The sequence below is a fragment of the Molothrus aeneus genome, chromosome 6 (assembly GCF_037042795.1).
Source record: "Molothrus aeneus isolate 106 chromosome 6, BPBGC_Maene_1.0, whole genome shotgun sequence".
In the NCBI taxonomy this organism is placed as follows: domain Eukaryota; kingdom Metazoa; phylum Chordata; class Aves; order Passeriformes; family Icteridae; genus Molothrus; species Molothrus aeneus.
In genome coordinates, this window is record NC_089651.1 from 61,165,057 (window position 1) to 61,190,579 (window position 25,523).

Consider the following 25,523-nt stretch of genomic DNA (forward strand, 5'->3'; position numbering starts at 1 on the left):
GTGCTCTGGGCTGGGTGACGAGGTGAGGATCGGGCACAGCTCGGACTCGCTGAGTTCGGAGGTCTTTTCCAACCTCAACGCTTCACTGGTTGTGTCACTGTGGGGTTCTGTCACTGTCATTCCGGGGTTTCTGTTATTCTGGCGTTTCTGTTACTCAGGGGGTTCTGTCCTGGCGGGCTCCCGCCGCTCCGTGAGGGGCCGCGCCCTCCCCGTCGCGCGGGGGCGCTGTGGCCGCGCCCCCTCCCCTGCGCTGCCCTGCGGCCGTCCCGGAGGGCGGCGGCCGCCGCCTTCCCACAACGCCCCGCGCGCCCGCCGCGTCCCCTCAGCGACCCCCGGCCCGGCCCGGTCCCGGTCCCGATCCCGATCCCAACCCCGCTCCTGGTCCCGGCCCGGCCCCCGGCGGCGGCCGGACCCCCCCCTCCCCCGCCCTGCGGAGCGGGGAGCGGCGCCGGGCATGCGGGCGGTGGCAGCGGGCCGGGAGGTGGGATGCTGTCGCGGAAGAAGACGCGGACGGAGCTCTCCAAGCCGGGCGAGGTGCAGGGGAAGTACGTGAAGAAGGAGACGAGCCCGCTGCTGCGGAGTGAGTGTCGGGGGGAACCGGGGGACGCCGGCTCGGGGGGCCGATCCCGAGGCCTTTGTGTGCGGCCGGTGCGGGTCCGGCGGGCCCTGGAGCTGCGCGGCCTTGGCGGGGTGAGGGGCGTGAGGGGGAGTTATCCCTGTAAATGTGTATAAGGGTTATTTCTCCCTGTAAATGTGTGTAAGGGCTATTTTTCCCTCTAAATGTGTGTTTGGTGCTGTTATGAGCCCTGGGAGATGACGGAGGGGAGTTAAAACTGAGAGGAAACCCGAGTTTCAAAGGGAGCCCTGCACGCCTTGCTCCAGCGGGCGCTCAGCGTGCCCGAACTCGGCGGTTTTTGTGGTTTTTATGATTTTCTCGGTGCCCGGTTCCTCAGTTTCAGCAGGCCGGGGTTCAGGCAGACGCTGATTTTAAATGCAGCCAAGAGCTCCAAGGTGAGGCTGGCCGGGGCTCGGAGCAGCCTGGCACAGGGAAGGAGGGAGGGAAGGAGTCCCTGTGGCCCGGGGGAGCTTCGGGGCCGCGGCTCCGGGGATCCCTGAGGCCGCTCCCTCCCAAACGGAGCGCTTGTTTTCCCCATCCGAGCTCCGTGGAATGGGATAACTGTCCCGCCAGGCAGTTGCATAAAATCCCTGCATAAAAAATGCTCCAGGTCCTATCCGTGACTCAACGTGGTGAGGTCACCTGGGCTGCAGGGATCTTCCCGTGGTTCTGATGCTGCAGCCCTGTGTTCCTAGGGCTGGGCACATCACCACAAACACACACTGAAAGTGTGCTTGGGTTTGGGTTTGTTGGTCTTAGAAGATAACCCGAGATTGAAATGGGTTTGTTTGGTCAATAAATAAATACATTTATTGCTGACACCTTCTAGGGTGCACCAGATTTTAAGGTAAGTTGTAAGAGTTTATTAATAAAAGGTAATTAATAATAGGAATGACCTCATTCTAAGTGAAAGTTAGCATCTGTATTGATTTACCTGGAGGGAAGCTACTTATTTCTATCATGTTGAAAGTAGAAGGAGGGAGAAGAGGAATGTTGCACATACTCGAGGGCGGCAGTGAAACTCTAAAGGAGAAAGTGAAATATCTCCCTGATAATTTGAGGACTTAATGCATATGGAATGACATCGTTTTTTCTGGCTGAACTTTGTGGCTTTGGGATCAGTGGGGGCAGTGTGAATTCTGTCTTGGATTCCTGTGGGCATTAACATCTTGTCATTCCCAGTTTATAAGGACAACATTCCCAAAGAAGCAGTAGCCAAGATATGTGGATTTTCTTGACCCTTCTCACAGAGAAACACGAACCCTGACTGATTCAGCCACAGCATGGTGTGGGTGGTTTGGGGTTTTTTTTCTTGTGTGGTTTTTTTGATGGGTTTGGGGTTGGTTTGTTTATTACAGCTGCAGTTTTATTACACTGGCAGAACTGCTCAGTGGTGTGGGCTGTGCTGGTTTCTGCTGCACCTGGACATTCTGCAGCTTTACCACCACATTTACTCAAGCATATCACAGAATCACAGAATCACAGGATGATGAGGTTGGAAGAGACCTCTGAGATCATTGAGCCCAACCTGTGCCCTCACCCCTCACCCAGACTATAGCACCCAGTGCCATGGCCAGGCTCTTTTTAAACACACCCAGAGATGGTGATTCCACCTCCTCCCTGGGAAGAGCATTCCAGTGCTTTATTATTCTTTCAGTGATTTTTTTTCCCTAATATCCAACCTATCCCTTCCCTGGTGCTGCTTGAGGCTGTGTCCTCTGGTTCTGTCAGGGACCGACCCCCCTGTCTGCAGCCTCCCTGCAGGAAGGTGTTAGATGTGAAAAACGCCAATCACTCGTTTTTTAAATTTTCAAAGTTTAATAGTAATAAAATGGTTATAAAAACAGTAATACAATTAGAGTAATAATAATTTGGACAATTTGGATTAGGACAATATGAGACAATAGAGACAAAGAGTTACAGACAGTCCGGGTACCTTTTCTGGGCAAAATAAGCCCGAAAAAGGCCCCACGTTACCAGAGGATTAACCCTTAAAAACAACAGCCTGTTGCATATTCATACAGCTCATCCATGATGCAGAAATTCCATTCCAACACAGGATTCTGTCTGGGCAGAATCAGCTTCTTCCTGTGAATCCTGACAGCATCTCCTGCCCGAGCACAGGAAGAAGTTCGTTTGTGCTGATAATGGAGCAATAAATTCTCTTTCTCTGGAAGATTCAGGTGTCCTGTGGCTGCTGTCTCACTGCCAGTCCTTTCTTTAAAAAAAAAGGATCCTACATAGCATAGTTTCAATTTTAACTATATTTAACACACTACTTAAGAGCATTAACACAACATCACTTTCTAACACAACACGTATAATATTCATTTGAATGTTTGTGAAAAGCCAATGATAAAATACCCATTTTTCACATTAGAGGCGCCTTAAGTGAATTTCCCCAATTTCAGCGTGTAAATCAGTGCCCAGGCAGAGCTCTCACTTCTCCCCGTGCTCCCCGGCAGATCTGATGCCTTCCTTCATCCGCCACGGTCCGACCATTCCCAGGCGCACGGACATCTGCCCTCCCGACTCCTCATCCTCTGCCTACGCCCCCGGCGGCGCCGATGGCCTCGTCTCCAGGAACCAGAGCTTCCTGCGGACCCCGGTGCAGAGGCCGCCTCACGAGATCCTGAGGCGAGAAAGCAACAGACTGTCTGCACCCTCCTACCTGGCCAGGAGCCTGGCCGACGTGCCCAGGGAGTACGGCTCCTCCTCCTCCTCCTCCTCCTCCTCGCAGCCCTTCCTGGCCGAGGCCGGCCCCGGGCTGGAGAACGGCGACGCCGGGGCCCGGGGCTATTACTGCGATCATTTCTACGATGGCCACAGGAGACGCCAGCTGAACGAGCGCCTGCACGAGGACTACAGGTATTATGAACACAACAGTGATCTGTTCCAGAGGATGGCCCACAATCATGGCAGGCACACTTCAGGTAAGGATTCCTCGGTGCTTTTGGGAAAAATGCGGGTTTGGTGAGAGTTGGGGTGGAGTTTGGGGAGTCTGGATGATCAGGGTCGTGTTTGAGCTGCTTTTTCATGGCATTTCTGGGATTTGGGTAGTTGGAATTGAGGGTTTGTTCACACATATCCAGAAAGGAAAAAGAGATTTAAACCAGGATTATTTTCTTAAATAAATGGACTAAGGCCAAGCAGGTTTTGTGTACATCTCCTCTACACATTAGTTTTGGGTAATTGGAATCAAGGGTTTGTTCACACATACGGTTTCTAATGCCAGGTAATTGGAATTTGGTTTCTAATGGTTTCACATATGGTTTCTAAGGCTGGGTAATCTGAATTGAGGGTTTGTTCACACATATCCAGAAAGGAAAACTAGATTTAAACCAGGGTTATTTTCTTAAATAAATGGACTAAGGCCAAGCAGGTTTTGTGTACATCTCCTCTACACATCAGTTTTGGGTAGTTGGAATTGAGGGTTTGTTCACACATACCCAGAAAGGAAAAATAAGATTTAAACCAGGATTATTGTCTTAAATAAATGGAGTAAGGCCAAGCAAGTTTGGGGTTTTTAATGCCAGGCATATGTACATCTCTACACATCAGTTCTGGGTAATTGGAATTGAGGGTTTGTTCACACATATCCAGAAAGGAAAACTGGATTGAAACCAGGATTATTGTCTTAAATAAATGGACTAAGGCCAAGCAAGTTTGGAGTTTTTAATGCCAGGCATATGTACATCTCCTCTATACATCAGTTCTGGCTAGCAAGTAATTTTATTCACTGGGGGATATCTCCTCTTTTCATGATGTAGAGAAAAACCAACAGCTCTAAACTACAACATTGCAGCATTATTATTATTATTATTATTATTATTATTATTATTATTATTATTATTATTATTATTATTATTATTATTATTATTAAATTTTAAGTATCATCTTATTTAATTTCATTGTTTGAATTTGACCTCAATAATTAAAATAATTCCTTATAGTCATAGGGAAGAATGACTGCTTTGTGTAATTAGCAAATTGGTGTCTAATTAGTGTTGAAATTTACTTCCTAATCCTTGACTCCTTTCTTTTAGCTTTTAAATTTGTTTGTAAATATGCCTGTTCCCCCCTTAGTTTCACTGGAACTTGCCTTTGTTTCCTAAAGCAAAACAGCATAAGAAAGAAGAATCCATTAAATATTACTTTTCTGGAATATTTTACTCTGATATAACAAAAACTATGCCCAAGGAGGACTTTGAAACAAACATTTCAAACCTGTAAATAATGAAATATTTTAAAAAAATATTTAAAAATATTAAAAAAAAACATATTTAAAAACCTGTCAATATGAAATACATTGTCACCTGTAATCTATAAACAAAATTGTAATTAGTGTCTGATAAAATAAATCCCCTGTCTAGAAAAAGAAACCTGCCAGGAAGAACATCAGCTGTTAATGCTGCTGCCCTGGTGTGTGGGATCAGAACCTGGCAGTGCCTTGTGTTTTCTTCACCACAGAAACACTTCCATGAAAAGTGGAAATGGCAGCCAGGAAATGCTGAAATGCTGAGGTTTAAGGCCTGCTACTTGAATCCTCCTTTATTTTTCTAAAAGTGAATCTGGCTGATCTGCCTGGGTTTTGTGGGCAAACCCTGCATCTCTGCAGTTGTTGCTCATGCAGCAGGCATTAAACATGTACCTGGGCCAGGTAACAAGCACTGGGAGCGTGTGCTGGGATGTCTGAGGGAGGAGAGGAGGATTTCACAAACCAATCCATCAGTTTAACCTTCAGAATTGAGCAGCAGCTGTGTCTGCTGAGGAGATCCCCAGAAATGGAGCTCTGCCTTGCAAGTGGAGATTCACAGAGCAAATTTGTGAAAGGAGCTCCATATTTTGCTCCATTGTTGCAACATCTTCTTCCTAAATAGATTTTTTTTCCTGCTGTTTGTTGACCTTAACCCTGGAAATCATAAAGGAGCTGCTCCTGTTTGCTTGGTTTGGTCATTGACTCTCATAGTTCAATATTTCATCTTTTGAACAAGTTTTACACAGGTTTGGTGATGGGTGAGTATTTCATCTCCTGCACTCGTAGGGACACACAAAGGTGAGCCTTGCACTTGCCACTGGTTTCCCTTTCCTCCATTTTTTTCCATCTCCATATGAGCTCCTCAAGTGTTTCCTTTTTCTTAAAGAATTATGTGGCCCAAAATAAGAAAATTTTAGGTTTTGTTACTTCCTTCATCTCACCATTCAGCTTCTTTTTATTTGAACCATCCCATGCCTTCACACCTTCAGTGTTTTCCTTGAGTTCCCCAAATGTCTCTGTAATTCCTTGTTTCTTTTTCTTGCATTTCCAGAGCCTGTTGCTTTCACTGTCTTTGTCTAAATTACTTTTCTTTACTGGTCTGCATTGTTGTTTCTCTTCATTGAGATGCCAGAATTGCCTGATGCCTGCAGTTCCAAATGAAAAATCTGGTTTTTAGCTGGAGTTTGTAAACGCTGCCTCCTTCCCTTTCCCTCCAGAGGTGCCCTTGCTCAGTCCTGGTGTGTTTTGGGTGGATTCCCCAGGAGGTGTTGCCTGGTGAACACGAGGTGTTCCTGCTTTGCTGGCATTCCATGGTGCTCACACTGAGGTGATTTTTGGGAGCAGTCTGGAAGTGAAGAGGTGCCTGTGCATTTCAGCTCTCATTCAACACTGAGATTTTCCTCTCTGGGGTTTGGAGAGGAGTTGCAAACATGTTCTTATCAAGGCTTCAGAGCGCTCAGCCAGGTGTTGAGGCAGCCCTGGGCTTTGCAGCAGTTGGTGTTTCAGCATTGCCTGTCCTTCCATGGCATTTCTCCTTCAAGCCACGTTTTCTCTCTCCCTGTGCTCCACTTCTGCCATCTCCTCCTTTCCATATTTCCATTCAGTTTGTTTCTCATTACCAACTCAGTGTTGCTGATTTTCCTGACCAATATTTTCAGTTGAGATACCTCCTAATTTTATACATTTAGCTACCTCTGTGGCATTTCTTATATTTTTAATTTCTTTTTTTTTTTTTTTTTTGAATTATTATGAGTGTCCTTTTCAAACTTTTAATTCTTAAGAGACTTTTACCTGTCTTTCCTCGCCATCTCTTTCCTCTCTTCTAGGTTAAAGTTTTGGGGAGGTCTGTGGTTGAAGTTATACCTACAGTGTAGATTGGAACTAACTTGTAACCAAGACCTCAGAGTTATTTGTACCTGTGTGAGCGGTAAGCTGAACCATTCTTCTGTGTCTATGAAAATTGCTGAGCTTGAAATCAACTCTGTAAGGGCACTTGCTGGTGGTGGATTGTGATGAGTTCACTGGGATGTCACAGGAGAAAAAAACAATTTAACAGAGAGGATCCACTCTGCTTTTGGTTCATCTGTTAAGTTGTACCCATGAAAATCTGCAAACTTGTTTGATGTAAGAGCAAAAGAAATACAAATTATGGCCTGAAACCCATTTAGAGCTGAAACAGCCATGTTTTTATTTTTCTGGGTGTACACTTCTGTCACTTTTAAACAAATGGCAGTTCCTGCCTTTTTCTTCTTTCGTGCTGATTTTGCAGGAATTTTGCAGCATAATTCCTGCCATGTTCAGAGTTCTTCCTGTCATTTCCTATTTGTGAATTTGTGCTTGCTTGGAACGCCCCATTCCCTCCAACAAAAGAGGTGCTTGTGCTCAGGAAGTTCCTTCAGAGGCTTTGGAGAGGCTCAGGAAGGCTGGGACCTGCAGAAACAGGAGAGTTATGGGAGCTTTGTGGTATTTTATTAATACTTACTCTTGTCAAATTCGACAGTTTGTTCATCTTCTCTTCCTGCTCTTCACCCAGCTCTGATGAGGGCACGGGAGAGGATTTTGGCATCCTGAAAAAAGGCTCTCAGGACAATTGGGCTAATTCAAAACAAATAGTGTTTGGTGAGATTTTTGTAAGTGTTTCCAAATTTTATTTGGAAATTTGGGTGAAGTCACTGGTGGGGAGTTCCTGGGCTCTGAAATTTCTCTGCATTTTCTACCCCAGTGGAATTTTCTCCTCTGGTTTTGCTCTTTGCCCTTTATGCTGCTGCTGGGATTTCTCTTTTTTACCTGCCCTTTGCTGGCAATCTTTGCTCCAGAGGGCCTGGATTTCTTTCCAGGCAGGGTTCCCTCAGAACAAAAACCTCTTTTACTGGGAAGGCACTGACATCATTCCCAGCTCCTTTGTTCCTTCCTAAACTCAACTTCCCTGAGTGCAGAACACACTCCAGACTGTTCACACTTGTGACTTTATTTGGGTTTTTGGGAGAAGGAACTTTCTGCATTGATAAAGTGCATTGGAATGTGCTGCTCAAAGTTCACATTGGTAATTCAAGACCTTAAATTGAAGATACTGCATCTTAAAAGTGGAAGGAAAATTAAAGCCTCAGTTTCAGTGTTGATATTCCTTAAAAGCAGCAGCTGAACCAAAAACCAACCCATTATCTAATATATTATATTATAATATAACATTATAAACAGAATTACCAGCTGAGGCTTGAAAAGGTTTTACAAATGCATAAATTGAAATGGATTGTTGACCATCCTTGAGATTTGATGGTGCCACTCCAGAGACCTTTGGGAAAAGAGGATAATTTAACTTGATTTCTTGGGAAAGCAGGAAGAAGGAGAACTTTTATTTGTTCCAGCTGGGAGAGCGTGTGAGCTTGAAAACCCTGAGAGTTCCAGTGGACATGCTCAGTTTATCTCATGGTAGGGATCACATCCTCCATGCCAGGAAAATCCCAAGTTTTACACCAAATGTTTGTATCAAAACTGTTCAGCTTTTCTGTTTGGGATCCATAAATCTGGTGCCAGCCCCCAGTCCAGGCAATGTCCCTGGTGCTTGCAGGAAAATCCTCTGTGGAGCTTTGGGCTGCTGTGAAAATGCTCTGGGGCTCAGACTTTACCTGGAATTTAAATGCAGAAAATGTCATTCCTGGAAATCTGCCATGGAAAAGGCAGGCCATGGATTTAGGCTGGCTTGGAATTTTCTTCTTTGGGTTATTCTTTGGAAAAAATCACAGAGGAATTTACTCTTTCCTCCAAGTGTTGTTTAGTTAAAATTACAGAGGTGTGTGTATATATATATATATATATATAAAAATATCTATAAAAGTTAATTTTGCTCTTCTCTTACTCTTCAAAACTATAGGAGGAGTTTTTCTCTTTGGTGTGTATCCATCCTCCCACAAAGCAACATCTGAGGTTTATCAGGGAAACCAACAGACAATTTCTTTTGATCCCTAAAAAATAATTCTACAGGGAAAAAATGTCTAAATTGTATTAATTGTTGATTTTCATGCCACAGTGCTTGATGGCTTTAAGGCCCTATGAATATCAACATCTTGAAGCTTCAGCAGAGATAATATTCCACTATAATCTGTGATTGTTCCAACCATCAGTTTATAAGTCTGGCCTTTGATTTCATGTCCATGGAATATTGTTCAAAACTGGTAATTTCTGCATCTGCACAAGTTTATTTTAATGGTTTGGCTCTGCTTCTTCATACAGGAAATTAAATTAGCAAAAGGAATGGATAAAATATTTGTGATCTGGTGTTACTTTTGTTCTTTGCATCTTGGAAATTAAAAATAAGCTGGCATTGGGAGAATCCATGTGTCAGGAGAGCTTTAGTGCAGAGGATGGCACCTCTTCCTCATTAACCTTTACCTTTAGGAAAAAGAAATATCTGTGGATTTGAGGCCAGAATTTAAGGAGGAGGAACTGTAAGAAAAATACAGGGATGTGCAGGTTTTAACAGTTAACAGAAAAACAGGGATTTTTTTACTCCCCCCAGTGAAATTTGTGTGTGCAGCCCTCGTGGCAGCGATGATTTAACAATCACAATTTCCACATCCATGAAATCCCATCCCAGAGCTTCCTAAAGGGGGAGAATCCTGGGTTTGTTTGGCCCCAGCACAGCATTCTGAAGAAGCTGAAATGTTCTCATTTTGTCCCTGGCCTGTGGAGCTGAACCAGCTTCACTACCCCAGCCCTTCCAAAGGTCAGGAAGGCTCCAGATGTTTCTTTGCTCTGGAATTAAGCTCTGGGTTGTTGAATCCCAGTTAAAGATGGACACAGCTTCCCTTTCCAATGCTGACAAACAGGTGAGTGCTGACAGCAGAGGAAATCCTTCCAGGCCAAACAGCTCAGAGCATGGCAAAGCTGGAAAAAGATTTATGGCTGAGCACAAAGTTTGAAAGGAGGATGTTGGTGAGGGGGATTTGAATTTTTTCTTTTTTTGTTTATCCAGTTGTTTTGGAGCCTTCCTGTAAGTTTCTTTTTAATTATTGTAATATTCTGTTAGGATATAGCTCACCCAGGTTTCAGGCTGCCATTTTAGGAGAGATTCTGCCTTTCCCTTGCCTCAAAAAATAACCCCACAAAAATGTGATTCCTGAAAAGAAAAGGAGCAGGGGGTGGATTCCTGTCAGTAAATGTGTGTGTGTGTGTGTGGAGGGTGATTTCTGACTTCTAAAAATGTGTCAAAAGTGGCTCCCAAATCCCTTCTGCTGGCTGTGGGACCCAGTAACACACAAACTCTGCTGCCAGTGGGATTGAATGGATGCATTTGGCTGGGGGATGAAAAGATAATTGGAATTATCATTAAAACCAGATACTGTGAGGGACTGGAGGGAACTCCTTAAAATGAATTTTTAAAGGGAATTGGATGGAGCCCAGCACATCCAGGAGGTAGCAAATTCCCAGGGATGGGAAGAAACCTGCAGAATTCTTGATTATGTCACTGGGGTTTTGTGGCTGGGTGTCCTGGGGCTGGTTTTTTATGAGTTTTCTGCACTTGCTCATCTGGTTTTATTTCTTCCCAAGTGTCCTGGGGAGGGATGGGACAGGAGCTCTTTCTGTGGGCATCTCTCACCCTCCAGCTGCTAAAAACTGTAAAAACTCTCTGTGTGTTACAACAAATCCCACATTTCAAAGAGCTGCTGAGCTGAGCAGTCTTTTAAACCTAGTGCTGGATCAATCCCAAAAGTGCTCTGATTCCAGGGAAAAGGTGGGAATTTAATCAGCTCTTGGACCCCAACCCTGCTTGTCCCTCCTCTCTTGTTTACCCTGTCCTGTTGCTGCTCTTGACTGGTTCACCTGGAAAGCTTTGTTAGGATTCACTGCTTTGTCTGGATAGTTTTAATTTCTGGATAGATTGAATTTCTGAATTTTTGGGGTTTTTTTTTTGTTGATATATGAAATTTAACTGGGTTTTTTTGTTTGTTTTTGTTGATGGGGTTTTTTTGTTTGTTGCTAAACGAAGCAGCCGTAATAATTCCTTACCAAAATTCCTAATTTCTGTAAATCTCTCCCTTAAACCCCGATCTCCCTTTGTTTTAGGCATCGGGAGAGTCGCTGCTACATCTTTAGGAAACTTAACAAATCACAGTTCTGAAGATTTACCTCTTCCTCCTGGCTGGTCAGTGGACTGGACTATCAGAGGAAGGAAATATTACATCGACCACAACACCAACACCACCCACTGGAGCCACCCCCTGGAGCGCGAGGGGCTCCCGCCGGGCTGGGAGCGCGTCGAGTCCTCGGAGTTCGGCGTTTACTACGTGGATCACATCAACAAAAGGGCTCAGTACAAGCACCCCTGTGCTCCCAGGTGAGCTCCCACCTTCCCTGCCCCCCCTGGGTGGTTTAGTGCAGGGAGGAGATGGGTTTGTGTCATAAAACAGGGAAAAAAATCTTTATTTTTGGCTTTGCCGCTGTTCGGGGTTTGGCTCCTGGTTGTGGTGTTTAGAAGCAGGATGGTGCTGCTCAGTCAAACAGAGCAGCTCTGCAGCTGCCAGGAGAGCTGCAGAGTTGGTGAGAAGAGAATTGAGATGTAAACTGAAAGTCTGATGTGCCTGGAGGTGCTCTGGACATCTGAAATGTGAACTAAGTCTTGGCTGGGATGAAAATGGGTATTGCAGCTACTCAGAATTTCAAAGTAAAATAGAACTAATACACACCAAACCCAATGTTAATTGTTAATCTACACCAAATCTAACTGTTGTCAATATACACCCAATCCAATGTTAATTGTTAATATGCACCAAATCTAACAGTTAATTGTCGATATACACCCAATCCAGTGTTAATTGTTAATATGCACCCAATCCAACTGTTAGTTGTCAATATACACCCAATCCAATGTTAATTGTTAATATGCACCAAATCTAACTGTTAATTGTCAGTATGCTCCAAATCCAACTGTTAATTGTCAGTATGCACCAAATCCAACTGTTAATTGTTAATACACACCAAATTAACAGTTAATTATAAATACACACCAAATCTAACTTAATTGTTAATACACACCAAATCCAGCTGTTAATTGTCAATATGCACCAAATCCAATGTTAATTGTTACATTGTTAATCCAAATTGTTGATTTCTGCTCTCAGTCTGCTCTGCTGATACCCAGGAAGAGAAAGTTCCTCACCTTGTGGCACAAAAGATAAATAGAAGGGGATATCTTTAAATGGAGTAGCTCTGATCAGCTGCTGCCTGGATCCAGCTGTTCTGACATGTTAAATTGTGGATTGTGTGAATCAATACTTTTAAAATATTTTACAAACAGCTCCAGTGCTTTGAGTGGGGCTAAGGTGAATTTCACCAAAATAGCAGCAGCAGCTATTGCTGAGTGCAGACCCCAGTGAGGCTGCAGCAGCAGCCTTGGCAGTGGTGAGTGTGTGCATAATGCTCAGGAATGAATTTGTGTATAATGCTCAGGAATGAATTTGTGTATAATGCTCAGAAATGGTGAATTTGTGTATAATGCTCAGGAATGGTGAGTGTGTGCATAATGCTCAGGAATGAATTTGTGTATAATGCTCAGGAATGAGTGAATCTGTGTATAATGCTCAGAAATGGTGAATTTGTGTATAATGGTCAGGAATGGTGAGTGTGTGTATAATGTTTGGAAATTGTGAATCTGCATGTAATGCTCAGGAATGGTGAATGTGTGTATGATGTTCAGAAATGGTGAGTGTGTGTACAATGCTCAGGAATGAGTGAATCTGTGTATGATGCTCAGGAATGGTGAGTTTGTATATAATGTTTGGAAATTGTGGATCTGTGTGTAATGTTCAGAAATGCTGAGTGTGTGTATAATGTCAGGAGTGGTGTGTCTGTGTACAATGCTCAGGAATCATAGGTCTGTGTACAATGCCAGGGATGGTGTGTCTGTACAATGTCAGGGATGGTGTGTCTGTACAATGTCAGGGATGGTGTGTCTGTGTACAGTGTCAGGGATGGTGTGTCTGTACAATGTCAGGGATGGTGTGTCTGTACAATGCCAGGGATGGTGTGTCTGTGTACAGTGTCAGGGATGGTGTGTCTGTACAATGCCAGGGATGGTGTGTCTGTACAATGTCAGGGATGGTGTGTCTGTACAATGCCAGGGATGGTGTGTCTGTACAATGCCAGGGATGGTGTGTCTGTACAGTGTCAGGGATGGTGTGTCTGTACAATGTCAGGGATGGTGTGTCTGTACAATGCCAGGGATGGTGTGTCTGTACAGTGTCAGGGATGGTGTGTCTGTACAATGTCAGGGATGGTGTGTCTGTACAATGCCAGGGATGGTGTGTCTGTACAGTGTCAGGGATGGTGTGTCTGTACAATGTCAGGGATGGTGTGTCTGTACAATGTCAGGGATGGTGTGTCTGTACAATGTCAGTGTCAGGGATGGTGTGTCTGTACAATGTCAGGGATGGTGTGTCTGTAAAATGCCAGGGATGGTGTGTCTGTACAATGTCAATGCCAGGGATGGTGTGTCTGTACAGTGTCAGGGATGGTGTGTCTGTACAATGCCAGGAGTGCTGAGCCTGTGTACAGTGTCAGGGATGGTGTGTCTGTACAATGCCAGGAGTGCTGAGCCTGTGTACAGTGTCAGGGATGGTGTGTCTGTACAATGTCAGGGATGGTGTGTCTGTACAATGTCAATGTCAGGGATGGTGTGTCTGTACAATGCCAGGAGTGCTGAGCCTGTGTACAGTGTCAGGGATGGTGTGTCTGTACAATGCCAGGAGTGCTGAGCCTGTGTACAGTGTCAGGGGTGGTGCCTGCAGAGCGTGCATGGTGTGCAGGGTGCTGGCTGACCCTGTCTGTCCGTCTGTCCCTGCAGCGTGCCCCGTTACGATCAGCCGCCCCCCGTGTCCTACCAGCCGCAGCCCCCAGAGAGGAGCCAGGCCCTGCTGGTCCCTGCCAACCCCTACCACAGTGCTGAGATCCCTGACTGGCTGCAGGTCTATGCCAGGGCTCCTGTCAAGTGAGATTCTGCCTTTTTTTTTTTCTTCTTTTCACTCTGCAAATGAAAAAACAAAAATTGAATTTCTGTGTCTGACAGCAGAGTTTGTGCTGTATTTGGTTTTCAGGCTGAGGTTGACAGCATGAGGGAGTTGTACCAAATGTTTATCCCATTAATTTGCTTTCTTTCAGGCATCACTTTGTGCAGCTCCCACAACTGGCAGAAAGCTCTGTCACAGGGTGAAGGATGTGTTTTGCTTTCAGAGTATTTACAAGAGCGGTACCACGTGCTCAGAAAATATGTGAAACATTTCTAGGGTGGAACTTCCTCATGTCTCTTTTAGTTCTTTTTAAACAGCACAGCTTTTCCTTCACCTTTAAGAGTTTTAAATCACAGAATCATGAAATTGTTTGGGTTGGAAGGAACTTAAAAATCATCCAGTTCCACCCTTGCCATGGGCAGGGTCACCTTCCACCATCCCAGGGAGCTCCAAGCCCTGTCCAGCCTGGCCTGGGACACTTCAGGGATCCAGGGGCAGCCCCAGCTGCTCTGGGGATCTGTGCCAAGGCTTCACCTCCCTCACAGAGAACCATTTCTTCCTAATATCCAACCTAAATTTACCTTTTTGCAGCTGAAAGCCATTTGTGAAAGCCCATTTCCAAACACAACCCCCAGCCTTTGGGGTCAGTCCCATAAAATGATCTCATTCAGACCATCCTGAGTCCCCTTGTCCTTCCCTCCATCCCTTGTCCACAGTCCCTTTCCAGCTCCTTTGGAGCCCCTTTAGGCCAAATGCTGGCTGACATCTCTATTTCTATATTTCTATATTTCTATTTCTATATTCCTGTTGAAGAAATTGAATTAAAAACTAAAGGCTAATAAAAAGTCATTTTGTCAAAAAAAACCTGCTGCAGGAACAGGGAGAATCTCCTCCAAAAAAAGGTTTGGGTCAGCATCAAGAAATGAGATTTTCTAATGGGTGCAGCTCTGCAGAGCAGTAACACTGAATAGAAAGCAATAAATGTGCTGTAATAATTATTAAATCATGTGCTATTCATAAGGAGAATATGGAGAAATTCAGTTTTCCAGCAGTGAGGACAGCCTGTAACTGCAAATTCAAGCTGTGGTGTTCAGTGACTTCCGCTAAAAAAATTCCTTTATTTTATTACCTGCTCCTAGTGAGTACAATTTGAATGAGTTTTATTCTTTCTTGTGACTGCTGGCTTTGCCAGCAGCCCATAAAATTTAAATTGCCCTAAAAGCCCCCAGCACACTGAGGCTCCACACTCAGTTCCTGTAGCCTGCAGGATTTGTATCCTAGAAATCCTTCCAGGTTTTGGCTGCAGATCCATTCCTTTATTGAGGTCTTTGCCACATCCAGGCAATGGGAATTTAAATAGCTCAGCCTGTGTTGTGTGGATTATTTTGGGTATTTTCTTGAAACTTGAGAAACAAACATAAGACAAGTTAAACAATTCATCAGGGATTTCTTTAGAGCAAGTAGGCTGAGACAAATTTTTAAATTTTTAATTATCAGCACAGTTTTGCACTGAAAGAATTGGTTTTATTTTAATTATCAGCACAGTTTTGCACTGAAAGAATTGGTTTTATTTTGTGCTGATTTGTTACTTACCCCTGGCTTTGTAAATTGATTTAGCTTGGGTATTTTTTGTTTGTTTTTGTTTAGAGGAGTAGATAATTATGGAAAAAATAAGATTATTAGATTCTGTTGTAACAAATTCCTCTAGAGCATAAAAATTAGGGTTTGAAAAAGCCTGACAGAGAGTCCAGGAGGTGTTAACCAAAATAATCTTTGTTTATAGGAAAAAATTCCTTCCTGTGAGGGCAGGGAGGCTCCTGCTGAGCGGGAAGGGAGGAGGAGGGAAAGGTGTTGTCCTTGTGAGCTCAGCAATCCAGAGGGGTCCCCTAATTAACAGTTAATTGTTAACACACAGCAAATCCAATGTAATTGTTAAACTGTTAATCCAGATTGTTCATTTCTGCTGCTCAGTCTGTTTGCTGGTAGCCAGGAACAGAAAGTTCTTCACACAAGTGCCTGAAAACTTCAGCCCTCCTTGTCAACACACAGCTCCAGCTCCAAACAGCTGCACTTGGTTATTCCTCCTTTTTTTGGGAAAAAAAATAAAATATTTTAGCAGTGCAGCCCTGTCAGAATCAGGGATAACTTTAACACAGAGGCTGTGATAAGATTTAATTAAATTCTTAAAATTCCTCAGAGCATCTTTGGAAGTCACCTGCACGTCCTGGTGCTTCTGTGATACATCTGGAATGTGACTTTCAGTGGGGAATGCAGTTTATTTCCATAAACCCACTGATACTCCAGCCTCAGCCTCCAGCCAGGTGAATCCATCTTCTCCTGTGCCTCAGCTGCATCAGAGATCTCCATTATTCCAAATAACTCCATTATTCCAAAGATCTCCATTATTCCAAAAGTCTCCATTATTCCAAAAATCTCCATTATTCCAAAAATCTCCATTATTCCAAAGATCTCCATTATTCCAAAAATCTCCATTATTCCAAAGATCTCCATTATTCCAAATGTCTCCATTATTCCAAAGATCTCCATTATTCCAAATAACTCCATTATTCCAAAGATCTCCATTATTCCAAATGTCTCCATTATTCCAAATAACTCCATTATTCCAAATAACTCCATTATTCCAAAGATCTCCATTATTCCAAAGATCTCCATTATTCCAAAAATCTCCATTATTCCAAAGATCTCCATTATTCCAAATGTCTCCATTATTCCAAAGATCTCCATTATTCCAAATAACTCCTTTATTCCAAATATCTCCATTATTCCAAAGATCTCCATTATTCCAAATAACTCCATTATTCCAAATAACTCCATTATTCCAAAGATCTCCATTATTCCAAAGATCTCCATTATTCCAAGTATCTCCATTATTCCAAATGTCTCCATTATCCCAAATGTCTCCATTATCCCAAATGTCTCCATTATTCCAAAGATCTCCATTATTCCAAATAACTCCATTATTCCAAGTATCTCCATCATTCCAAAGATCTCCATTATTCCAAATGTCTCCATTATTCCAAAGATCTCCATTATTCCAAATAACTCCATTATTTTAAAGATCTCCATTATTCCAAAGATCTCCATTATCCCAAATGTCTCCATTATCCCAAATGTCTCCATTATCCCAAATGTCTCCATTATCCACGAGCTGTTCTGGGTGGGCAGAGCAGCCAGCTCCCCATTTCCAAGCTCAGGAAATCCCATTTTGGGTGGGCTGTGTGAGGAGAAGCAGGAAGGGAGGGGAGGGCAGTGAGGCTGGAAGCACAGCAGGGTTTGCATTCAATACCCACTGTCAATTATCGCTGCTAATTAACCAGGAGGGGTTAATTGGAGAGGCTGAGCAGCCAAGAACACTCATTACACTGGACTGGGGACAGTGCCCCGTCCTTGGGAGGGACCTGAGCTGCTGAAGTCATTCATGAATTCATTTTTCTGTGTGACTTGGATTGGAACAGATGCTTTCCAGTAAATATTCCGGGTGGCTTGTGGATGGAATTGCTGTTCAGTGCTTCCAGAATGCATTTCCATGGAATGCCAGGGTGGTGTGGTGTGGAAGGGAATTGAAAACCATCCCACCCCACCCACCTCAGGCTGCTCCCAGCCCTGTCCAGCCTGGCCTTGGGCACTGCCAGGGATCCAGGGGCAGCCACAGCTGCTCTGGCAATCCCAGCCCAGCCAGGAATTCCCAATTCCCAATCTCCCACCCATCCCTGCCCTCTGGCACTGGGAGCCATTCCCTGGCTCCTGTCCCTCCATGCCTTGTCCCCAGTCCCTCTCCAGCTCTCCTGGAGCCCCTCCAGGCCCTGCCAGGGGCTCTGAGCTCTCCCTGGAGCCTTCTCCTCTCCAGATGAGCATTCCCAGCTCTCTCTCCCAGCTGTGTTTCCTGTTGGTTCTGGTCGCTCCAGGGCATCCCCTGTGGCCCTGCAGGGGCTGTGATGTGCTGCAGGAGCTCCTTGGGTCCCACAAGGTTCAGAGTCTGAAACACTCCCAAGACAGCCCAGCTACCCCTGCAGGCATAAAAATCAGCAGCATGGCTTCTGTTGCACTGTTGGAAACAAAAAGGTTTTAATAAACCTTTGATTAAAAAGGTTTTAATAAGGTTTTAACCTTATTAAGAAGGTTTTAATAAATTTCTATCATTAAATAGTTTAATAATATTTTATTAATATTAAATTAATATTTATGAAATAAAATTTAATAATTGAATTTTGTTAATTTAATATTAACAAAATATTGTGGGATAACTCCCAAACACACATGAGAATCTTGACTCCATGTTTCATTTCATTTTATGATATATATTATATTAAAAGAAAATGATATATCAAATATAAACTATACTAAAATAGAAGAAAGTATTTTATTTGAATAAATTTTAATTTATTTTTTTTATATAAAATTTTTGCCTTATTTTAAAAGGCAAAATAACAAACTGAAAAATCGAGCCAGGTGTAGGAGGTCCTTGCCCCTGGTAAAACACCTCACAGAAGTGATTTGGTTTTTTGTTCTCTTCTTTTTCTGGTAAATTGCCCAGTTTGGACTTTTTGGCTTCTGTCCAATCAGCCATCCTTAAATTTGAGGTGAAGCCCCCCAGGTCCTATGAGGTTTCTTTTCACCTCATTGAGGAGAGAAACTTCTGGGCTTATTTCCTTTCTGTGGGGACAAGGGAGAGTTTTGTGACTCCTGCAGTGATGTTACCCCAGCCCAGTCCCAGACACAGCCCCACCGTTAGGGCTCAGTCCCATGGAGGGATCTCATTCCAGCCATCCTGGAGAGGCCCTGTTGAGACAGAAACTGAAAGGAATTCAGAGATTTTAGAGGAGCTGAGATTTTAGTTAGAGATAAGCTTTATTAGAGTTAATTAAAATAAAGTAAATAAAAGGCCTTGATGAAGTTAAGAGTTAGTAGTTAACTAATAATTGATTGCTTGTCAACACAATGTTTGGTGAGCTGGGTTTATAATGAAGAATATAGAAACTTATAAATGGCTTTTAGGAACATAAGACAATTGTGGCCTCCTCTGTTCTGAACCCAGTTGAAGATGGGAATGGGAGTTCTACCAAGGGTTCATTTGTCAGATCTGCACTGAAAAGGCAGCAAGGTCAGAACGAGGAAGACTTCATTTACTTCCTCTTTTTGGGACCCCTCCCCAGGAAAGGGACCATGGACCCACTTCAAGGAACAAACTGAGCATGCTTAATGGCTTTTGAACTAATTACCATGCTTAATGGCTTTTGAACTAATTACCATACGGGGCAGGGAGTGGGATGTACCAAAGTTATGAATATGGATTTGTATTTTGGGTATTCAATACTCTTATATACTTATAGATACTCTTATATACTTACAGATAAAAGGGCTCTGTGATCAGCTGTAAATTGTGGTGTGTATTTGGGAGCTATCCCACAAAAAACACACACTTTCTAACGTTAAACTGCGAGAGAGTTTTTGGATATCAGTAGTAGATCAATATCCATATTGGGAATGGGATGTACCAAAGTTATGAATATGGATTTGTATTTTGGGTATTCAATACTCTTATATACTCATGGATACTCTTATATACTCTTATATACTTACAGATAAAAGGGCTCTCTGATCACTGTAAATTGTGCTGTGTATTTGGGAGCTATCCCACAATAAACACACACTTTCTAACTTTAAACTGTGAGAGAGGTTTTGTCCCTCACAGTTGGATATCAGTACTAGATCAATATCCATATTGGGAATGGGATGTACCAAAGTTATGAATGTGTATTTGTATTTTGGGTACTCAATCCTTGTACAGATAAAAGGGCTCTCTGATCACTGTAAATTGTGCTGTGTATTTGGGAGCTATCCCACAATAAACACACACTTTCTAACGTTAAACTGTTAGAGAGGTTTTGTCCCTCACAGTTGGATATCAGCACTAGATCAGTATCTGCCACAGACACATTTTATGAAAAATCCTTTCCTTAGGATCTTTACTCCTGGGAAGCTGAGAGGCCTCAGAAATGAAATGCAAACAATGATTATCTGCTGCTGTGGGATGCAACAGGGGCATCTGGGATTGGTCTCATGTGGTTGTTTTTAATTAACGGCCAATCACACTCAGCTGGCTCAGACTCTGGTCAGTCACAAGATTTTATTATCATTCCTTTCTATTCCTTTCAAGCCTTCTGATGAAATCCTTTCTTCTATTTTAGTATAGTTTATATTTGATATATCATTTTCTTTTAATATAATATATATCATAAAATGAAATGAAACATGGAGTCAAGATTCTCATCTCTTCCCTCACCCTGGGACCCCTGTGAACACCACTACAAATGTGAAAAATGCATATTTTATGATTGGCTTTTTGCTAATATTCAAATGAATATTGTATGTGTTGTGTTAGAAAGTGATGCTGTATTAATTCTCTTAAGTAGTGTGTTAAATATAGTTTTAGGTTATAAAATATGTTAAAATTGAAACTACGCTATGTAGGATACTTTTTTTAAAGAAAGGACTGGCAGTGAGACAGCAGTCACAGGACACCTGAATCTTTCAGAGAAAGAGAATTCATTGCTCCATTATCAGGAGAAATGAACTTCTCCTGCCTCAAAGATGCTGTCAGGGTTCAGAGGAAGAAGCTGACACTGCCCAGACAGAATCCTGTGTTGGAATGGAATTTCTGCACCATGGATGAGCTGTATGAATATGCAACAGGCTGTTGTTTTTAAGGGTTAATCCTCTGGTAACGTGGCAGAAAAGGTACCCTGAGTGTCCGTAGCTCTTTGTCTCTATTGTCTCATATTGTCCTAATCCTAATTGTCCAAATCATTATTACTCTGATTATATTACTATTTTATAACCATTTTATTCCTATTCAACTTTGAAAAGTTTCAAACCAAGCCACTGGCGTTTTTCACCTTAATATCCATATCTTTAAGCAATCCCTGTGTCTCCCCCAGGTACGACCACATCCTGAAGTGGGAGCTGTTCCAGCTGGCTGACCTGGACACGTACCAGGGCATGCTGAAGCTGCTGTTCATGAAGGAGCTGGAGCGCATCGTGAAGCTCTACGAGGCCTTCAGGCAGGCGCTGCTGGGGGAGCTGGAGCAGCGCCAGCAGCGGCAGCAGTGGTACCTGCAGCAGCAGCAGCACAGCGCCAACTACTGAGCTCCCTGCCCGCACCACAGCAGCTCTCCAAGGAAAAGTGCTTCTGGTTGAAAAGGCAGCTTATTTTTGTTGACGTTGCACCTTTGTTATTATTATCCTCTTGAATATTTTTCTACATGTATTATGTGTTGTTTATAAAAAGTGGAAATTGTTTGTTAATCTTTTTTGGCCGCGCCGGGAGTAGTTTGAGTTTGTTATCCTGAGAAACCAGCAAGTTCCGTGTCCCCTGATGCTCCAGCCCTTCCCTGCAGTCAGCTGCAGTATTAAAAGCTGGCTGTGTATTTTTGAAGGGCAGTAGATGCAGCCGTCACGTCCTGCCTTCCAAACCTTGTCCAGATGCAGATGCCTCGCTCAGGGCGTTTCCCTGGGGGTTGGGACCCCTCTCCTGAGAGCTCTGCTCTTTGTTTACAGCTTTAATGTACAGAACCAGCCCCGGCCTGTTCACTCCCACCAGGAGCTGATCTCACCCTTCGGACCCCAGCGCTTCGCCCAGGCGAAGCCTGCGTTGCCTTATTTTTTACTTTAGCTCATTAGTACTCCAGCCTCACTCCTCATTTCCACACAGATTACTCAGAGGGGGACGCTTGTACCTTCCCAAAGACCAAGATCTCTAAGCAGAGTGGCTTTGATCCTGCATTTCCCAAAACCTGACCCGCTCCAGTGGAAAGGCAGTAGCATTGTCTGACCCACTGTGCCACCCCAGGGGGAAAATCAGGGATGTAACAGCAATTACTGGGTTTTTTGTAATGAGCTTTTGTCTTAAAGCTCCTCACTTGGGGAAATCTTTAATTGTCCAGTTACCCTCTCCAGTAATTTCATTTGGTTCATTAATTGTCCTGGTATGTTATTTATGGGTTCTTTTCAGTGCAATAAACACTGCAGACAAAAAAGTACATTTCTTGTAAATCCTACGAATTCAATAAAAATCATTTTGTTCGATGAATGAAGGGTTTGTGTGCTGATTTGTGCCCTTTCAGAACATCAGATAAACCATTCTTACCAGCAGGAAAAGCCCCATGGGCTTGAGATGATGGAAGCTCTTGGTGGCACCAAGCTCTGGGTCTGTCTGGATGAATGACCATAAATGACCCTCAAAACACCAACCCCAAATCAAACCAAACATGTGAAAAACCCCAGGGGAGAAGCTCTTGCTTAGGTAATAAATAATTTCACTGTAGAACCAACTTCTTAGGAACCAAAAGCAAACTTTAATAGTTCTGACAATAAAAGAATAGAACTGTACCACACGTCCTATGCACTATCGTGGATAAATATGTACAGAAACACAGAGAAACTTCCTCCAGAACAGCTACAAAGTGACACTTTGTGCAGACAAACAGAAACGGTTCCTCACAGCACCCTTAACAGACCATAGCAAAGTGCCCTTAACGGTGTCTGATAAAGCAAGTTAACACTTTCATTATGTTCATGTAATTAAACAGTTAAACGAAGGAAACAAACGTGGTTACATGTTATAACTTCTTCAAGTACCTGAAATAAACTGCCTTTTGGACAAGCTTCGGCCATTTTAGTTGCGGTATCACGTAAATTATCGTTTCCTCGGTGGTGACTAATTAAGAAGGGGGAAATAAGGCTTCATAAATGAGCTGGGAGTCGCTGGCGATGACAGAGCGAAGCTCCGGGCTGCGGCAGCGCCCTCTGTACACAGGGACAGGGCCGGGCCATCCATGCTGGCGCTGCCCGCGGCGCCGCCGCCCCGCTCCCGGCGGGCTCGGGACGGACACGGGCGGCGATCCCGGGGGAGCCGCGGCCGGGCGGGAGCGGCACCGGCACCGCCGGGCCCGGGGCGCCCCTAGCGCTGCTTCCTGTCGGAGGCCGGGCCGGGCTCGGGCCGGGGCGCGGGGAAGGCGTGCTGGTACAGGTGTCTGTGCGTGGCGGCCGCGCTGTACAGCTTGTACAAGGCCTGCGGGAGACACGGCTCTGAGCGGCCCTTCCCGCAGGGCAATCCCAGAGCCAATCCCGGCAACCCTGATCCCAGGGGATCCTGAACCTGGGGAATCCCAGACCTAGGGAATCCTGATCCCAGGGGATCCTGAACCTGGGGAATCCTGAACCCAGGGAATCCCAAACCCGGGGAATCCCAGACCTAGGGAATCCTGATCCCAGGGGATCCTGAACCCGGGGAATCCTGAACCTGGGGAATGCCAGACCCGGGGAATGCCAGACCTAGGGAATCCTGATCCCAGGGGATCCTGATCCCAGGGGATCCTGAACCCGGGGAATGCCAGACCCAGGGAATCCCAGACCTAGGGAATCCTGATCCCAGGGGATCCTGAACCCGGGGAATGCCAAACCTGGGGAATCCCGAACCCGGGGAATGCCAGACCCAGGGAATCCCAGACCTAGGGAATCCTGATCCCAGGGGATCCTGAACCCAGGGAATGCCAAACCTGGGGAATCCCAAACCCGGGGAATCCCAGACCTAGGGAATCCTGATCCCAGAGGATCCTGAACCTGGGGAATCCTGAACCCAGGGAATCCCAAACCCGGGGAATCCCAGACCTAGGGAATCCTGATCCCAGGGGATCCTGAACCCTGGGAACCCCGATCCCAGGGAATCCTGAACCCAAGGAATCCTGAACCCTGGGGAATCCCAAACCCTGGGAATTCTGATCCCAGGGAATCCTGAACCCAGGGAATCCCAGACCTAGGGAATTCTGATCCCAAGGAATCTGATCCCAGATCCCAAACCCAGAGAATCCCAAACTCGGAGAATCCCAAACCTACAGAATCCAAATCCCAGGGAATCCCAAACCTGGGGAACCCCTGCCCCAGGAAATTCTGATCCCAGGGAATCTCAAACCCTGGGAATCCCAAACCTGGGGAACCCCTATCCCAGGAAGTTCCAATCCCAGGGAATTCTGATCTGAGGGAATCCCAAACCCAGGGAATCCCAAACCTGAGGAATCCCAATCTCAGAGAATCCCAGTCCCAGGGAACCCTGATCCCAGGGAATCCTAATTCCAGAGAATCCCAAACACATGGAATCCCAAACCCATGGAATCCCAAACCCGGGGAATCCCAAACCCAGGGATCCTGGTCCATCCCAGCTCCCGTGTGTTCTGTGCACCAGCACAGTTGGGTCAAGTGCCCAACACACCCAGAGGGCTCCAGCTCAGGGTTCAGGGCCTGAGGGAACACCTGGAGCTGTGCCAGGGCAGGTTTGGGTTGGATTTCAGGAAAGGTTCTTCCCCAGAGGGTGCTGGCACTGCCCAGGCTCCCCAGGGAATGGGCACAGCCCCAGAGCTGCAGGAGCTGCCAGGGATGCCCAGGGTGGGAGTGTTGGGGGTCTGGGCAGGGCCAGGAGCTGCCCTGGATGATGCCTGGGGGTCCCTTCCAGCTCAGGGAATTCTGTGACTCCACAATTCCAATTTTCCAAGCACCTCAAGCCCCCTGAGCTGTATCAATGCTTCATTTGGAGCAGAGTGAGGCATTTGGGGTTGTTTTTCCCTGTTTTGGTTCCTGCAGCCTCAGCCTTTGCTTCCCCCCCAGGCAGCTCCGTCACTGCCTCAGCCCGAGGGCCGGGGGTGGCACAGGTCCCTGTCCCCATCGTTTTCCTGCAGATGGTTTGGGGTTTTTCTTTCTGATTTTACCATTTTCTGTTTGTCCTGGAGCCAGGCCAAGCTCAGAGCAGGCAGGAGCAGCCGTGGGGCTGCACTTCCCACAGGGAATTGAGAGCACAGCACCCACAGAGCTGGGAGAGGCTCCGAGCCCACAGGTGGGTGACACCCTCGTGTCCCTCCCTGCCTCTTCCCCACCTCCATCCCACAGCAAACAGCAGGAGCTGCCAGGACACAGCTTGGTGTCACCAATTGTCACAGCTCTGACATTGCCATTTAAAATAAACTTGGGGTGGAATAAACCAACCCAAATCCCATCAGCTGCTGCTGGGACTGCTGGCAAACCAGGATCAGCTCTGGAAGGGGTGGGAAGGGGCCCCAGGACCCCACACACTGGCAGGGTGATGAGTTCCTGTGTGCTCAGGGGGTGAATGGAGCAGGAGAGGCTGAAGGAGCGGTGAGGAGGAGGAGGGTGAGGATGAGATGCCTCCAGAGGCGTCCAAGAGGATGCTGATCCCATCCCAAATGGGCTTTTGGGAACAGAAGGGGTGGTTTGGGATGGTTTGGGAACAGAGTGGACAGGCAGAAGAGAATTCACACAGCTTCTCTGCTTCTCTTTCTGGGAAATTCACCTTCAAAAGCCCCATCCAGGCCCCCTTGCAGCATTTTGTGCTGTTTTAGGGGCTTTTGTGATGCCAAACCAGTGCCACAGAGCTCATTTTTACATGGCAGGGTTTGTTCAACACCTCATCCACAGCAAATCCTGTGTTCTGCCTCTTGGCACCCCTGAGGTACCCAAGGGCCACGCTGGCTGCTGGCAGGGATGAGGGATGGGATGGATTTAACAGCCCCAACTTCCTCTAAAGGAACTGCCCCAGCACTCAGGGGCTCAGGAGGTG

The 25,523-nt window shown here is 45.2% G+C and overlaps 2 protein-coding genes across 3 annotated transcripts in view; one reads left to right on the forward strand and one right to left on the reverse strand.

Moving 5' to 3' along the window:
• The first annotated feature begins 350 nt into the window (after window positions 1-350).
• Window positions 351-21,986, forward strand: SAV1 (salvador family WW domain containing protein 1). The gene is made up of 5 exons (XM_066551809.1): window positions 351-580; window positions 3,082-3,549; window positions 10,938-11,208; window positions 13,714-13,857; window positions 20,836-21,986. Exons 1-5 carry the CDS (start codon window positions 487-489, stop codon window positions 21,041-21,043), a joined length of 1,185 nt encoding a protein of 394 aa, XP_066407906.1. The 5' UTR covers window positions 351-486; the 3' UTR covers window positions 21,044-21,986.
• A 242-nt stretch (window positions 21,987-22,228) lies between these two features.
• Window positions 22,229-25,523, reverse strand: part of ATL1 (atlastin GTPase 1) — a 31,669-nt gene continuing 28,374 nt past the window's right edge. For both annotated transcript variants that reach the window (XM_066551808.1, XM_066551807.1), the window contains one exon: window positions 22,229-22,967. In XM_066551808.1, coding sequence (XP_066407905.1) covers window positions 22,857-22,967 — 111 coding nt within the window. In that variant the 3' untranslated portion in view covers window positions 22,229-22,856. The remainder of the gene's footprint in view (window positions 22,968-25,523) is intronic.

Bases quoted from the DNA above. Each gene is read 5' to 3' on its own strand.
- SAV1 (XM_066551809.1), top strand. From the start codon at position 487: ATGCTGTCGCGGAAGAAGACGCGGACGGAGCTCTCCAAGCCGGGCGAG. The intron at 3,550-10,937 runs GTAAGGATTCCT...CCTTTGTTTTAG, and splicing joins TCATGGCAGGCACACTTCAG to GCATCGGGAGAGTCGCTGCT. The intron at 13,858-20,835 runs GTGAGATTCTGC...TGTCTCCCCCAG, and splicing joins TATGCCAGGGCTCCTGTCAA to GTACGACCACATCCTGAAGT.